The sequence below is a fragment of the Miniopterus natalensis genome, chromosome 1 (assembly GCF_054644295.1).
Source record: "Miniopterus natalensis isolate mMinNat1 chromosome 1, mMinNat1.hap1, whole genome shotgun sequence".
NCBI classification, from domain to species: Eukaryota; Metazoa; Chordata; class Mammalia; order Chiroptera; family Miniopteridae; genus Miniopterus; species Miniopterus natalensis.
The window spans coordinates 26,383,407-26,401,341 of NC_142081.1; the positions used below are offsets into that span (position 1 = coordinate 26,383,407).

At 33.4% G+C, this 17,935-nt stretch overlaps 1 protein-coding gene across 2 annotated transcripts in view; it reads right to left on the minus strand.

Annotated features, from left to right (window-relative positions):
• The window catches only part of GPHN (gephyrin), a 351,760-nt gene that overhangs the window by 98,680 nt on the left and 235,145 nt on the right, over window positions 1–17,935 (minus strand). For both annotated transcript variants that reach the window (XM_087819798.1, XM_016223798.2), the window contains one exon: window positions 5,788–5,830. In XM_087819798.1, the coding sequence (XP_087675924.1) occupies window positions 5,788–5,830 (43 nt within the window). The remainder of the gene's footprint in view (window positions 1–5,787; window positions 5,831–17,935) is intronic.

Consider the following 17,935-nt stretch of genomic DNA (forward strand, 5'->3'; position numbering starts at 1 on the left):
TCTTCATTTTTTTGGGGGAGTTTGAAAAAAAATTGGTTTTGATTCTTATTTGTTTTCTAAAATTCACCAATGAAACCATCTGGTCCTGACTTTTTTTTGTTGGGAGATTTTTTTTAAATTACTGATTCAGTCTTCTTAGCAGTAATTGGTTTGTTCAGATTTTCTATTTCTTCTTGATTCACTCTTGGTAGGTTATAGTTTCTAAGAACTTTTCTATTTCTTCTAGGTTGTCCAGATTCTTGATGTATAATTGTTCTTAGCTCTATTTTGGTCACTCTTGGCTCCTGGCTGAGAAAAGGACTAAAAATGGTGATAATAATCCTTTTCACATCTGTGTAGCAGGTTTCAGAGGTGTGATCTCCAAAGCCACTGTCTCATCAAAAGGTTCACTAAATCCAATAACAACTAGCACAGGAGAATTTAACATTTACGAAGGTTTAAACAACTTCCCTAGATAGTTGATATACTATTTTGATTCCTTCAGTAGGGGTTAAGGTCTGGATTGATTGACTGATCGTGCCTTCAGATGTTAATGGTCTATCTTTCAGTTCAGGCTGAATGTTGACCACAAAAGGAACCCTGATACCTGAAATCATCTGTAACTACATAGCTTACTGTCTTCATTAGCATAATGTTACTATTCTACTATTTTTATCAACAGAACTTTACTATTCCAGTAAACTCTTCCCTGGAAGATGAAAGTTGTAAATAACTTTATTGCTCTTTACAGAAACTTCTTAAATAGAAAGTATCAAAGGACAGTTTATACACCAAGACTCTCATAATCCCTTGCCTTGCTGTATCCATGATTCCTAAATGATTATATCACGATCCTTATTTAATTCTAATCAGGCTCTCACATTAAAATATTTGCTTTAAATCAAACTTCAAGATCCCATAAATATCCTGAGTTTGCCTTTGCCTTTCTGAGACTCTGACTCTGAGACTAAGAATTAGCTGAAGTGGCATTCTCCATTATCATAGTAAGCATAAACTCAGCTTTATTATCAACAGGTTGTCTTGATGATTTTTTTGAGGAGCCAAAGGAAAGTTTCCTTTTACTTGGACAAAGTTACCAAAGTTAGCCCTTCCTTGGACAATTCTAGACAAGTTCTGTTAAGTTTTAACTCTTCTTCTTTCTCTTAGGATCCATTGATCTTTTGTTTTGGCACATTTTTATATATGCTAAAAAAGTTGATTACAGCATACCTCGGATAAATAAATATCGCAATAAAGGAGGGAGTCTCATGAATTTTTTGGTTTTCCACTGCATATAAAAGATATGTTTACACTATACTGTAGCCTATTAAGTGTGCAACAACATTATGTTTAAAAAAAAGTACATACCTTAATTAAAAAATACCTAGTGCTAAAAAATGATAATCATCCTCTAAACTTTCAGAGTCATAATCTTTTTTTGCTTGTGAAGGGTCTCGTCTTGATGTTGATGGCTGCTGACTAATCAGGGTGGTGGTTGATGGAGGTTGGTGTGACTGTGGCAATTTCTTAAAATAATACAAAAATGAAGTTTGCCATATTTATTGACTCTTTCTTTCACAAACAATTTCTCTGTAGCCTGTGATGCTGTTTGATAGCATTTTACTCACAGAACTTCTTTCAAAATTGGAGTCAATCTTCTTAAATCCTGCCACTGCTTTATCAACTAAGTTTATATAATATTCTAAATCCTTTGTTGTCATTTCAATAATCTTCACAGCAGTATTACTCTTCACAGCAATAATCTTCATCATGAGTATATTCCATCTCAAGAGACCACTTTCTTTGCTCCTTCATTAAGAGCAATTCCTCATCTGTTCAAGTTTATCATGAGATTACAGCTAGTCAGTCATCTCTTTAGGCTCCACTTGTAATTCTAGATCTCCTATTTTCACCACATCTGCAGTTACTTCCGCCACTGAAGTCTTCATTCAACCTATCAAAGTCATCCATGAGGGATGGAATCAACTTCTTCCAAACCCCTGATATTATGACCTCTTACCATGAATCACAAATGATCTTAATGGCATCTAGAGTGGTGAATCCTTTCCAGAAGGTTTTCAATTTACTTTACCCAAATCCATCAGAGGAATCACTCACTATCTATAGCAGCTATAGCCTTATGAAATGTATTTCTTAAATAATAAGATTTGAAGTAAAAATTACTCCTTGATCCTTGGGCTACAGAATGAATGCTGTGTTAGCAGTGATATTTTGAAAAAAATCTTCTTTTCTGAGCAGGCGGTCTAAACAATAGGCTTAACGTATTCAGTAAACCATGTTATAAATAGATGTGCTATCATCTAGGCTTTGTTGTTCCACAGGCAGAGTAGATTGAAAATAATTCTTAAGGGCCCTAGGATTTTTGGAATGGTAAAAGAACACTGACTTAAAGTCACCAGCTACATTAGTCACTGACAAGAGTGTAAGGCTGTCTTTTGAAGCTTTGAATCCAGGCATTGACTACTTCTCCTTTCTAGCTATGAAAGTCCTAGATGGTATGTTCTTCAAATAGAAGTTTTTTTGTCCACATCGAAAATATGTTTTTCAGTGTATCCACCTTCATTAATTATCTTAGCTAGGTCATCTAGATAACTTGCTGCAGTGTCTACATCAGCACTTGCTCTTTCATCTCGTACTTTTATGTTGTGTAAACGGCTACTTTCCTTAATCCTCATGAACTAACCTCTGCTAGCTTCAAACTTTTATTCTGAAGCTTTCTTACCTCTCTTAGTCTCCAAAGAATTGAAGAGAGTTAGGGCCTTGCTCTGGATTAGGCTTTGGCTTAAGACAATGTTGTGGCTGGTTTGATTGTCTATCCAGGTCACTAAAACTTTCTCCATATCAGCAATAGGGCTGATATGCTTTCTTATCATTTGCGTGTTCACTGGGATAGTACTTTTAATTCCCACAGAGAACTTTTCCTTTGCATTTACAACTTGGCTCCATAAGCTTAGCTTTTAGCCTATCTCAGCTTTCAATATGCGTTCCTCGTAAGGTTAATCATTCCTAGCATTTGATTTAAAGTGACAGACCTGTGACTCTTACTTTTACTTGAACACTTAGAGGCACATTGGCCTAATTTCAATTTTGTTGTGTCTCAAGGAATGGGGAGGCACAAGGAGAGCGTGAGAGATCAGGGAAAGGCTGGTCGATGGAGCAGTCAGAACACACAATATTTAGCGATTAAGTTTGCCATCTTATATGGATATGGTTCGTGGCACCCCCAAACAATTTCAATAATAACATCAAAGATCACTGATCACAGATCACTATAACAAATATAACAATAATGAAAAAGTTTGAAATATTGCAAAAATTACCAAAATACAGAGACATGAAGTGAGCAAATGTTGTTGGAAATATGGCACCGATAGACTTGTGCAAATGCCAGGTTGCTATAAACCTTCAATCTATAAAAAAAATGCAAATATTTGCAAAGTGCAATAAAGTGAACTGCAATAAAACAAGGCATGCCTGTATAGCTTTTTTTTAATGTTGTCTACATTTTAGAAATGTTTTCCTTGAGGATAGTTAACTCAGTAAATAAATACAAAATGATTAAAGTAGAAAGAACAGTAAGGAATATAAGAAGGATCTATCATGTTGCCTGGGGGGAACTCAGAGAAGGCATCACAGAACTGAATTTTAACGGATAAGAATTTTCTAGGAAAACAAGGGAAATGGATATTTTGTGCAGTGGGGAAAGGGTCCAAAGGAATAGAGCAGGGGTGGGGAAATCATTTGGTCTGGCCCTGCCAAGACCTCACTTAAGAGAAGCAATTCCAGTCATCATATTAGGGGTGAGTTAATTAAATGTTTGACCAAATATAGGAGGCTAATTTTTAAGTTGAAAGTTTTGTATGGCCTTCAAATGATGTGAAAAATATCTAAATGGCCCTTGGTAAAAAAAGTTTCCACCTCGGGAATAGAGATACGACATAGCATCGAGAGAATGCTGACCTGCTAATAGGATCTATATGACTGCAATATAGTAACACATGGCAAAGGAAGAAACAAAGGGACATAGAAGTAGACTAAATTGGAAATGAATTACTAAAGTTAGGAAGTTCACAGTTAGAACAGCTTATGGTGATGAGAGTTCTGGGTGTGGCTATGGGCATGAGTATGATTTACTAAAGTGGTGTTGAGAGGAAAGAATTTAAACTTACAGAAGTCACAGAACTATGAGGCTATGATGCTAGATGTGCTCTCTACATGGATCTAAATGGCTATATGGAAAAATCTACATGACAATTTCACACTAAAAAGATATGATCAGAAAAACCTGGACAATCATGATGTCCAGCCAAAGTGATTAATAGCTAACAAGCCAGTAAAAGCATAATTAAAATGAAAGACAGTCCTAACAACACAAAGATCCATGAGAGGTGAAAAAAGGTTCAAAGAAGTCTGTTCTCTGAAAGAAATTACTTTTGCTTTTAATTACCATAATCACTATCAGTTTACCATCATCATCCGAGGATCAACAATAAATGGGAATCAAACAGCAGTCATCATAAAATGTCATTTTAAAAGTTCATTTATATCTATTATTTTATTTTAATGAGTATTCAATCATCATTCCCCTGACTCTTAGATTTCTTAACCTTAGGTCTTAGTATGGGACTATAGGACTTTACATCTCTTATAATTGAAAAGCCTTCCTCAGATTCTCATGTCTTTCAAATGTTATACTCACAAAAGTATAGAGCTTAAGCATAGCTGTTTGCATTTATTTTTATATAACTCTAATATAACTGTCCTGAGCAAATAACTGCAATGTGCTTGCCTATCAACTCAATGGTTTTAAGCTAAGGTAACAGATTCATAATACAGAAATGGAAAAATTTACATTAAAGAAAATAAAACATGAATTTTAACTATTTGAAATTCTCCTATTTTTTTATTGTTAAATAACATATACATTCTACTGGAAATATAAATCATCCCATTTACTAAAACTCCCAGTGGTATAAGTAGTCAATAGACCCTTTTCAGAATGAACCACCTGTACTTCTTCTCTTGATAAAGAAGAGAAAGAAGAACGGATGATATCATAATAGTAGGTGAAAGAAAACAATATTAAAATAATTAGCACTTATACAGCACTTTTCTCTTAGGACCCTAAAGCATTTAAGACGCAACCTTTAACACCATATCATTTCAAGGATATAGGCAAGAAAATCTATTTATAGTTTCTTTTCATAAAATAAAAAAAATGAGTAATACATAAAGTTAAATGACTTCAAAGTTAGTGTTATTAGTAATCAAACAAAAAAATAAAACAAAGGTTTCTTCATCCTTAGTTCAGGGCACTACTTCTAAAACATGCTGCCTGTGAAGTAAGATCTTTCAGGAATTCATATTCACAAAATGATTATGATGTACCCTTTTAGGAGTCACCTTTTTTAGTTAGATTCCTTTAGTGAATTTGTATTATTATTATTTTCAGTTAGTCTGTTTTTAAATAACCTTTTTGGCAGTAGGGAAATTAAAGAGCTCTCATCTTAGAATCACAGAGGAGCTCATTACTAACCTTAATTAGGAGTGTTATCAAAGTTGCACTGTTAGCTTGCAGAAACAATTAGAATAAAGAAAATATCCATTAATATATCGATACTAATAATTTTGAAGGTAAAAGCCCTATTAAGAATATATTCATATTCTTAATATAAAAGTTATCTATTCCCTTCTTCATTCTTCCACAAAAATGTCACTTTTAGCTCTCATTCTTGTTGAACCACAAGCTCTCATTCAGTAGTCCATTTGAAATAACGAGACACTTACTGGCTCTGAGAATGTTCTCCTTGCTGCTGCACCTGGACTGGACCTGCAGAGAAAGCATAAACTCAGTAATTTAGGGCTTATAACAAGAATAGCTGGATACGTATGTATTCTTATTGGGCAAGCTCCTGAGGTCTAGGAGCAAAGGTTTTATAAATCTCAGGTATCATAATATGTCAGTAAAAATATGTTACATTTGTTCCATATATTATTATCCTTTTCTTACTTTAAATAACTGATTTCTAGAAAAAAATGAGAGTACAATATTATAAATGTGAAAGAGGTAAAACCAAAGGCAATTTTTTATTAATGTGTACTTGAAATTAGTATATGGAAAAAAATTCAAGTTACCACATAATCAGTTGTGAATAGAATCTTAATCTTAAGGCACTATGCATATCTCTTGACTAGAATAATGCAACTCAAGTAATAAAATTGTAATCAAATATTCTATTGTAGTCATTTTTGGTTATATATATTAATAATGGGGAAAAATCCTCAGATACAATATTTATGTATGATTCTAATGACTTTTGATATTTATTATATTTATTAATATTGGTTATAAAAGATGCTTCTATTTGAAATCAAAGAATTTGAATACATTTATTTACCAGTTCTTAGGTGTAAATACAGTTTATCAATCAGAAACATTTATGCTTTGATTCAAATACTTTAGGTCAAAGTAGAACATTATTTTAAATGCTGTAAAACTGTTAAATTCAAGGGCCATGTTGAGTGGCAATACCATTTGTTAATTTCAGGGGAAATTGTATTGAAAGTCCACACCTCCTCTTCCTATTCCACAGCAGCTTGCCCCAAATGGATATATACACAACAAATTAATTTCTATTGCTTAACACAATCTACTATTGTAATGAAACAACTTATGAAAGGAATGTTGCAACTTAGGGTGGGTTATGGTTGTCCTTCCCTGAAAAAAACAATTGTTAATGTTTAAAGAAACAACAACAATAAAAAAAAAAATCACAAACATACACACAAGAAAAACACACATACACCAAAGAAAAGAAAAAATAAAAGGGAAATAATTCCAGATGTTAAAGTTATTCTCTTTTGGCCCAGATTGTTTAATTAGTTTTAAATATACTAGAATGAAGAAGCTAATCTAGAAAATAGTATTCTTATATTCAGAAGTTTTACTGAGGAACAATTCTGGACCAAATGTGAAAGAAATCAATGACGACTTAAAGAAAACAATACAGGAAGGAAAACACAAGAGTGAGGGGAAAACAAAAAAGAGAGAGGTCTGAGGGGGTGACTCTAGTAGAGAGAAAAGTAAGTATGGGTTTATAGAAAGGGGCAATATGAAAATGCAGAATGTTCTGCTATTTCTTATTGAAAATTCATACCAAGAGGGTAAGAATGACTAACAAACTTGCTATGAGATAAACAAGCAAGTTGGCATACCATGGAATGAAAATAAGTGTAACTATACCACTACAGCCTTAAAGGAGAAAAATAAACAAACACTAAGAGAAAAATTAATAGACAAGCTTAATAAAGAGATAAACTACATTTTAAAAAGCAATTCAAAGAACACAGGAGAAAGCTAAAGAGTGAGAGAAAAATCTGGGAGAGAGAAGAAAAAGAAAGGGGAAAATGTTGAAAGACAAAAACAGAGTTTAAAGAAGTCAAATGGAAGTCAAGAAAGTCTTCAACAAGATGTAGAAACAGAAGGAGCCCAAACCCATAGCGCAAAGCAACGTTTGCGAATGGAAAGCAGCTCCTTTGATCAGTAATAGTTACTCTTAGGTCGTAGCCTCTATTCCTCCAGAGTTCATCTTTAAGCCCTTCCAATCTAGAGTGGAGCTAGTGTATGGATAGAAACAAGAGATTTATAATGAACAGAGCAGTTCAGATGAGTAGTTCAAATCGTCTCATCAAATGTGTCAACAGATTTATATAATGTCTGCATGGAAATGGTGGTGAAGAACTAGCTGGCTTTAGCAAAAACCAAAACCAAAACCAAACCCAAACCAAAACAACAATAAAAGAACACTGTCTACCTTTCTTAGGTGGCTTAAAAAACTAACAAAAAGTTCATTCATAGCATAAATTTAATAAAGAAACCCAAGTCTTGCTTTGTGGCACCTCATTTTAGAACTATTTTTTCCCAAACAGTTTTAGAAGAGAAATTTGGATGAAAACAATTCAATTCCCTAAATCTGAGTTATTTATTTAGGGTCACAAATTTCCAACAGCAGTATAACCGATGTTTTCTCACTTATGTTACATTGGCTATTTGACCCAGATTTGAGGGAAATAACTTTTAAAATCTATAATTACATAAACTTTAGCAATTTTGAGTAAATACGTAAAAACACTGAGGAAAATAATTTTAAAAATTTAATAATATTTATGCATATAGTGTATGCCCCTCTCTCTTGCACCATAAAACTGGTCATCTTTATGTATTCATTTTATAAAATCCCAATATAAAGATTTTACCTAATTCACAATGTAACGGAATTTACTTGAAAGAATGAAGTTGAGCCTGGCCAGCTCAGTGGTTGAGCACTGACCTATGATCCTGGCACGCGCCAGGGTTTCGGGCTCGATCCCCAGCAGGGGGCATGCAGGAGGCAGCTGATCAATGACTCCCATCATTGATGTTTCTATCTCTCTCTCCCTTTCCCTTCTTCTCTCTCTGAAATCAATAAAAATATATTTTAAAAAAAGAATAAAGTTGAGAAAGAACTATAGTTCTTGTTCTCATACATATGAACTATAAAGAAGGTAACACAGGTCTGTCTCAAGTTTTATGGTTTATTGCTTTTTTCTTTATCTAACCCTGGCTTTTAACTCAATGGGAAAAAATAATGAAAGTTTGAAAAACAAAATAAAACCAAGATTTTGGCCTAATACTAAATTTCTCAGGGATTAAAAATGAAAGGTATGGTATTGGATTATCTATTACTTTATTCTATTGGATTAACATCTGACTTTATGGTGTTGATAATGAAGTCCCCTTTCAATTGGAATCAAAACTAAAATAATGTATAGAAACAGGATATTATATTAAAGTCAACGGAGGAAATGAAATACACAAGAGACTTACTGAAAATATAGGTATTCATTTACTAATCAAGACTGCTTTCAGACATCAAATAATTCACTTAATTCATTTCAACATGTGTTTACATGTGTAATATAATTTTGCTGAAGATCACATTGTCTATTAACAAACCTTAAAGCCATGAAACAGAAAACAAAAGGGGGGAGGAGAGCACGTAATAAATGGTAAGGGGAAAAGTGAAAATGCTTTAAACAAAGCTGAGAAAATTTTAACAACCACAATCTTTAGATACAGTTAGAGAAGTGACTTACCTTATGCTTAGGTCATAACAAGAATAGCACAGTGTTTAAAGTCAGCTCTTCATTATGGGAGGTACAATTGAAAACCATAGGTTATAATAACATGAATTGCTACACAGAAATGAAGACTTTTTCAGCCCAACATGAAAAGCTAACTCTTACGGGAGAACATTTTGAATTATGTTTAATGCAACATGAAGAACAACTGAGGGTGTAAACATCAAAACACATGAATCTCACACCAATAAGAGAGAGACAGCCCTGTCTCTCAGGAACACAGAAGATTTAATCTGTGACCATAATCTGTGACACATAAGGGAAGGCACATCACTCTAACATTGAAAGATGCATGCATGATGTATAACCATCTATTGAAAACCCCCATCCCAACCCCATCCCACACACAAGCCCACTAAGGTACAGGGAAAGAATGTAGTGCCAAGCTGTTATGAAGAAAGCAGGACACACAGAAGCGCAGCAGTGGTCATGTGATTTGAGAGGTGTTCTTCCCTTAAACCATCCCATCACCATGCTTATTTTAAAATAGCCAGGAAAAGGCCCTCTTCAATGCTGCAGTAGCTACGAGCCCCCAGCATGAAGCTAGTGTGTGGAATTTTGATCACCGTTCCCTGCGATGTCAGGGGCTCTCCAGTGGAAGCCAGATGTGTAACACCAGTTAGTGGGGTACAAATGTGTGAATAACAAACACCCTTTCCCTTCTGCATTTCACAGAAGCGAGAGAGGAGAGAAACAAATGAAATAAAATCCACGTTAAGAATAGGTTCATAACAATATAAAGATGTATAAATATTAAAATGAAGATTACGTTTGATTGCAGGTTAATACAACTTAGGTTTCTTAAAAACTGTCTCTATTTTGCTGCTCACCAGGCTAATTTGTATTTTTTCCCCTGTACACACATGGAAATAATTAATCAATACAATGCCTCATATTGAAAAATTCTGAGCAATTGGTCAAATGGGGTTCAAGTTAAGAATAAAAAAGGTCATCTTTGAGGGATATTAAGAAAGCTTTCTCCTATTTTTAGCATAATTTTACTGGCCAGCAGTCATATTTAAAATTAGAAATTAAGTTTCTCTATATCTGCTTACTCAAATAATCTGAGAAATTCTACGGCAATTTTTGGGAAACACCTAATTTAAATTTTAATCTTTTTACATTTTAAAAAGCAAACAACAACAAAACCAACCTATTTAGAGATTGTTACTAACTTTCCTATGTACTTTACTGTCAATAAAATATGGGCCGTTCCTGTCAATAATAGGGTTATATCAGCTCAGAAAAAAAATTCAAATTTGCTTTTCTATAATTGATGATAGTAGTTAACTTCATCTATTTTATTTTTTATATGAGATTAGTTTTGAGTCATATGTGGCATGCAGTTTAGTTAGCAGATTTTTCATTGTTCAAAGATCATTTACTTATATTACCATTTTCTTGACTCTCTCTCATCCTATTCTTAGCAGGTCAGAATATCTTTACCTTCCTCTTAGCATATCTTTATTATTTTAGGCTCTGGGCCCTCCTTTTATCTCAGTTTCCTCAGGGGGGAAATAAAGACTATGGGCCTCACAGGAGATAATACAAGTATCATTGATTTTAGCTATAAAGGTAGAAACAAATGTCAGGAGTTATTATCAGTGGAGCCACTGATAGTTGTGAAATAACTGTAATTACACACCCTCTAATAGTAACTTCATCAGCTCAAAATGGAGGTAAATACTTATTTTTAACTCAAACAAAGAAAAAGTATTCATGTAAAGGTATGTTTTCCAATAGACATTGACCAAAACTTTTTGGAAATGTCATAGCCATATGGCCGTATGTACTTGTAGGAATGCAAGCTATATAATTTAAGGCATGGAACAACTCCTCTAGAATAGTCCTTGTACTCCTGAACTCTTAGACCATAGACAAGATGTTTCCTCTCCCTGCAATATCCTGTTGCTTATATTCTGATCTAAATACTTCCTGTCCTTTAAAATCCAGCCCAAATTGTACCAGGTGCAAAAAATATTCCTCAAGTTCCTTAATCAGGAACAATTTCTTCTTTCCCTAAACTCTTTTAACAGCCTTACTGAAATGCAATTTACCTACCATAAAATTCATTCATTTTAAGTATACAGTTTTATGGCTTTTAATAAGTTTATATAGCTGTACAACTATTGCCACAATCTAGTTTTACGCTCACCTAAGTAAGCTCTTAAAGCTTCTTATCAGAGCTTCTATTATAAGAGTTACCACAGTTACTAATATTCCAATTACTGATGTGGGTTCCCAAATATACTGGAGATTCTGGAGGGAAAGAACTTGACTTTAATTCTCTGTATATTCTCTTTCTACCACATCAAAGGTAGTGCTTTGTACAGAGTAAATATTTGTTAAATTTGAATATTTACTTTGTAGTAATTATAGCTTTTCTATCTCAGCAGATTAAAAATGATTTTTTATTGTATCAGTATGATCATAGCCATTCCTGTACTAGCTTAAAAATAATTTTTACTTATTTGGGTCTGCTAATATTAAGAGATATAATATGAAAAGTATGTGGATTATATCTAAGAAATATATGGTTACCCTAAAGAATGATCTTAAAAGTCTGGAAAACACATTACTACGATTATTACTTAAGGTTAATAAAATAGTGACACTTGGAGTCTAATAAAGGTTATTATATACCAAAGGTTTCAGGTTAAGAATATTACTTATTTTCTAAGAGAATAGGGTGTTCTAAATCTCATACAGTCAGGTCAGGTCACTAGAATGAGAGATAATAAAGATTTTTGATGCATCATGGCCCTTTTCGCTTTAATTTTTCTACCTTATTAAATTTATTTAACAATAATATGTCTATAAAGAAAACTTCAATGAATACCATTTATTCATAAAAATAAAACTTAAGAGGATAGAAAAAAGAACCTCATTGGCATTTACTCAGATTATTTGCCTCTTTAGCTTACCCCAAAACAGAAAGGTTTGATTTAAACAACATGAAGCCAACAACTCTATCACCTCAGACTCTTAAATTCTATTTCTCTCTTTTCCCACTTCTTATAGTGAAGATGGATAATTGGTCTAGAAAAGCTCTCTTCCATAGTTCCACTCATTCATCACTTTATAAATTAGGATACATGTATTTGTCTCAGCTGAACCTAATGACAAGTCATTTGTGTTCAATTAGATTTATGATATGACAACTCATATGCAACTGAAGAACTCAGTTTTGGTTTATTTATGACATGGAAGGCAGCATGATAACAGGAATATTCAGTGGTATGGTTTCTAAGATTGATTTTTCCTCTTCCTAGTTGTGTGGCCTTCGACACAATAATTAGCATCTTAAAGTTTTAATTTCCTTATCCATAAAATGGGGGAAAATTAAGTTGGATAATGTATGTGAAAGTGAGACTATTAAAAATAAAAAAGAGCAATACAAATCTGTCGTTATTGTTATACTTATGTAGACTTTAAGTCACCTACATTGTATGTTGGTAGAATCTGAGGCACAATGAGAATAAAGAATTTGCTCCAGATCATGCCACGGATCAGTGACAATATAATGGCCAATTTCTAGACTGAAGCCTCAAAAAAGGCTGCCAATTAAGGTTTGAGGTTCCCTCTGCGGGGATTAATCTAATTTTGTTTTGTATGATTTTAGTCAAGTTATCTCATTTCTATAGGACTTAGTTTCCTCAATTGCAAAATGAGGATATTTCCAGGGCAATTGAGGTTGATGGACCCTTTGAGAGAACCTGTGGATAAAAATCAGGGTAGGGTCCTTTCACTGGAACGAAGAAAAAATTTTTAATTTTCATATTCACCAACCTAAATAAATTTTAGTATTTTCTTTCATTATGAGCTTGGGTGAAAAGCCACAGTAATATTAGCAGAACCTATTGCTTCAAATTATTATAAGTATCTTAAAATATTGTCATGTTCATAAAGATTTTAAATTACAATAGTGTAATGACTTACTGTTAGGTTTTGTTATCTAGTGGATATAGCAGTATTATAACAATTTATTTTATACATATTTTGATAATGATTTCAATTAGTTTTCTTTGTAATCCTATATATTTATTTTATATATTTAAAAATATTTTTTTCTGAAAAGTCAAGTGTAAGCTTTGCCAGATTCCCAAATGGGTACATGGAAAAAAAAGGTTAAAAAAAATGAGGACTAGATAATTTCCAAGCCTCCTTTTAGGTCTTGGATTTTGTGGCTCTAAGAAACCTTTCCTACCTCTATCTGCTGCCCTTTATCAAATCATATATAAAAGAAGTACTTCTTCTTTTGAAAAATTATATAAAATTGATCTCTGAATTAAGAAATTGCCCATTTAACAGATCATCTACAAAACAAAAAAGAAATATGGTTATCAAAAAGATATAAAGACCTCAGACTTAAAAAAAGAAATTCTGCTTTACTTGCTGTTTTCCCATTGGTTTAGATAAATAACTAAATTGAATAATCATTTAACAGTCATCACATTTAAAACTCTCTAACCAAACGTAAACTTACACACACATGCACACACACACAGATACATATACACACCTCTATAGCTAATTATTCTTTGAACTCTTAGTCACGTGTTGATCACAAATAGAGAGCAACAGTGCTATTACCTATGTATAATGTAAACCTTTGAAGGTGCACAGACAATATTTATAAGCAATACAAGTTTACAAATATTTTCCAGAGTATTATTCTTAAATGTTTTCCCACTGTTGTATAAATTATTTATTGTCTTAAATTCCCTGAGCTTTCTTAAGTCCTGGGTAAATCTGAAGAATTCTTTTTGTTTTCAGGATTGACCTCTTCTAAATAACACATTACAGCGATGTTGAAGTGAATGATAATTACCATTGTAAATCAAAAGCCTATTTATGCTGCTTTATAGGTAACTTGGTGAGTTCCTTATTCCTAAGGGAAGAGTATAATATATAGAACATAACTAAGAACGAAACTGGTTATCACCATGTCTCAAGGGAATAAGAATTCAAACATCAATGATGAATATTCTTAATGTATTTCCTGTGTAAAGCTTTACTTATAAATTGAGTCACTCTCAATGACCTCTAGAAAATTTTTAATCTGCAGACTGGTTTCCCCTTGGTAACGACAATATTTTTGAGTTGATGTTTGTTCTGAGAATTTTAATGTTGAATATAATAAATATGAAGAAAATATACTACCTGATTGCATATATAAAACAAAGCTAAGTAAAATATTAACTAATAGGGATTTCATTTTATTCATGCACCATTTTCCAATCTTCAGATGAATAACTGATTATTTTACAGAGAAATTTATATCCATCCTAGAGATGAAAAACCAAGGATTGTTACTGGTTTCAGATCACACAGTAAAGTAGTGAAGAGGAGCAGAATATGCCATCCCAAAATGTCCCACGTTAGCATGTGGATTATTTTGAGCTGAGGCAATCAAGGCCCAGCAGACACAAGAAAAACTTTTACGTCTCCTTTACCTACCTAAACAATTTTTGCCCTTGACCAGAATCGAAGCCGAGACCCTTCAGTCCAAGGCCAATGCACTAACCACTGAACCAAACCAGCTAGGGCACACCTGCTCTTCTTATTGTCTTGTGAATTACCTCCTACCCTTTGAAGCCTCAGGCCCCATCCCTTTCCTTGGCTCAGGACAGCATATAAGCCTCAACTGTCTGACTTGATGTTGGGTCTCATATTTGTAGGGAGCTCCCATATGCAAAAAATAAAAATTTTGTTTTTCTCCTGTTAATTTGGACTATGTCAATTTAATTATTAGACCAGCCAAAGAACCTAGAAGGGTAGAAGATTACTATGTAATGAGGGATTATGTTTTCAGGATGAAGTTTTATTGATTTATTGATTTATTTGTTTATTTATAATCCTCACCCAAGGATATTTTTTCCATTGCTTTCTCAAAGAGAGTGGAAGGGAGGGAGGGAGGGAGAGGAAGCAGAGGGGGAGAGAGAGAAAGGGAGAGAGAGAAAGGGGAAACATCGATGTGAGAGAGACACATTGATTGGTTGCCTCCTGTATGCACCTCGACTGGGGAGGGAATTGAGCCTGCAATCAAGGTACGTGCGCTTGGCTGGAATCGAACCTGGGACCCTTCAGTCTGAAGGCTCATGCTCTAACCACTGAGCCAAACCAGCTAGGGTATGAAGTTTCATTTTAGACACCTTGTTTTTTTAAAAAGAAAAAGCTAAATAATCATGCATAAGAAAAAGTCTGAATTACAAGGGGTATTCTTTTTTAGAACATTGTTAAATATAGGTTTATAGGTAGTTTAAGTTGTTTGAGCCCACTTTAATTACCCTGTAAAAATACGCATTTCCTCCATCTATATTACTAGTTCTACTTCTTCATACCAGCGTAAATTCACATGTTCTCACTCATATAACTCATTCTGAGCATGAATAGAATAGGTAAGACAATTTTAGATGTGTGTAAATTTTTTTTCCAACATAAACCCTATAGCTGTAGAAACAGGAACATGTGCTATTTTAACTGGCTAAAACTAAAACTTTGTACATACAACAAATCCTTTTTAAAGCAGTCAAAAAGCAGAAAGTTATGCTAGCTACCTGACCTTAGCTAAATTACTTAGCTTTTTAAGCATTTGTTTCCATATGTACAAGAATCAAGGTAATAACATCATTCATTTACTGGACAAATATTTCTTAAGCATCTACCCAGTGCCAAGGTCTAATCCAGGTGCAGGGGTAAAACAAGGACAAGATCGACAGGAATCTTGGTGCTTACATTCTAATACGAGTAGACAGATAATAAGCACTGAAATAACAGGTAAATAAGTAATGTAGTTTTAGATAGCATTTTTTTGTTGTTAATCGAAATTTTACTACAAAATTCTGCATAAAAGCTCTTGTGCTACCACATTACTATTAAACTATGATAGATACTACACTTTAGTATTCTCCAGACAGTGGATCTGTACTTAAAGTGTTGAGGAATTTTCAAAGTTTATAAAAAAAAAAATGCAGCATATAGAATATAATCATCATCAAGCTAGTGATCTTAGCACAATATACATATATATTCATATATACAGGGGTGGGCAAAAGTGGGTTTACAGTTGTTCATATGGAAAAAGATAGGCAGGTTATGATTATTACAATAGCTTTATTAACTGTTTTGCATACTCACAACTGTAAACCTACTTTTCAGTTGTATTTACCCCTGTATTTAGTACATATACCCATACAGTACTATTTTGTGTGTGTGTATTCTATCTCCATTAGCACCCCCCCCAAAATCCTTAATATCATGCTATTATTTTAAATATAAATATAAGCAGGAATATATCAGGGTGTCACAGAAGCAAAAGGGATCCAGAGAAATACTGGATCCAGAGAAGTACTGTTAAAACGCAGGGTCAATATATGCCATGCATGTGGAAAGAATATATTTATAATTTTCTATAATATAATGTATCATTCTTATATAATTGCAATTCTATGCAAAGGGAACTTGAGTTTTGTCATAACTTTTTAAAAATGTTAGAAGACCTTAAGATATAATAAAACATTAATATTTGTTAAACCTAGGTGGTCAGCATATGGGTATTTGTTATTTATTCTTTGTTATATATTTGAAGTATTTCATTAAAAAATAAGAACTGGAAAAAAAAAGGGGGGAACGGATTCACCAAAGGATATATATATATATATATTTTTAAATATACCTTTATTGATTTCAGAGAGAGGAGAGGAGAGGGAGAGAGAGAGACAGAAACATCAATGATGGGAGAGTCATTGATTGGCCGCAGCCCGCAAACCGGGCATGTGCCCTGACCGGGAATCGAACCCCGATCGCCTGGATCCTAGGTCGATGCTTAACCACTGAGCCACGCCCAGCCGGGCACCAAAGGATATTTAAATGGGGTTGCCAATATCAAGAAACCCTTTAGCTTGGATTTCTGAAATTTAGATCTTGGGATCATCTGGATACTCTTTTGCCCTGTTTATTCTAAGAACAAACACAATGATAATGTTTTCAAACCATATATTTTTTTCTATTTTTTTCCCTTGGCTAAGTCTATATTGAACAGAGAATGCTGTTCAATTGTTACCACTGTCCGTGATGGTTTCACCATTAATCAATTTACCCCCTTTACTCATCTCAGGGTTGCTCCAGGGAGCTTTGCTATGCTTTTCATTGCTCAGTTATTACATAAGGAATACAATCAAGTCGAACTCTGCAGACACTCATCCACCAGAGTTATCCAGCTCTTAAATCTCTTATATACTAATTGTTCTTAAAATTTCCCACACAGGGAATTCTTTAAAGATAATGATTCCTTCTATATATGCTTCTTTATTCTTTATTTACTCTACATTCTCTATAGAATTCCCTTCTCCTCTCTTCAATAAACCATCCTATTATTTCTTTTTATTAAATGTCAACAGCAATTAACATGGGGGAGTTCAAAGATAATTTTTTTCTCTTTGCTTATCCATATTCTTCACTAAATATGTGAAAAACAAGACAAATCTATTGAAAATTAAAGAATCCAAACTGCTGTTGAAAATGATATACATCTGATTTTTAAAAATTTTCTAAAATTCAAACCTCTTAGTATAGTAGAGATTGACCACTGTTTTATTTGTTCAAATCAGTCTCACTCAGTTGTTGATAGATTTATTCTGAACCATCAATATGTCTTTCCTCAGTCTTTTCCTTGCATACATATCTGCAATAAAATATTTAGGATTATTTTACAGTCTATAATCATAGAACAATTTTAAAGCTAACTGGCTTT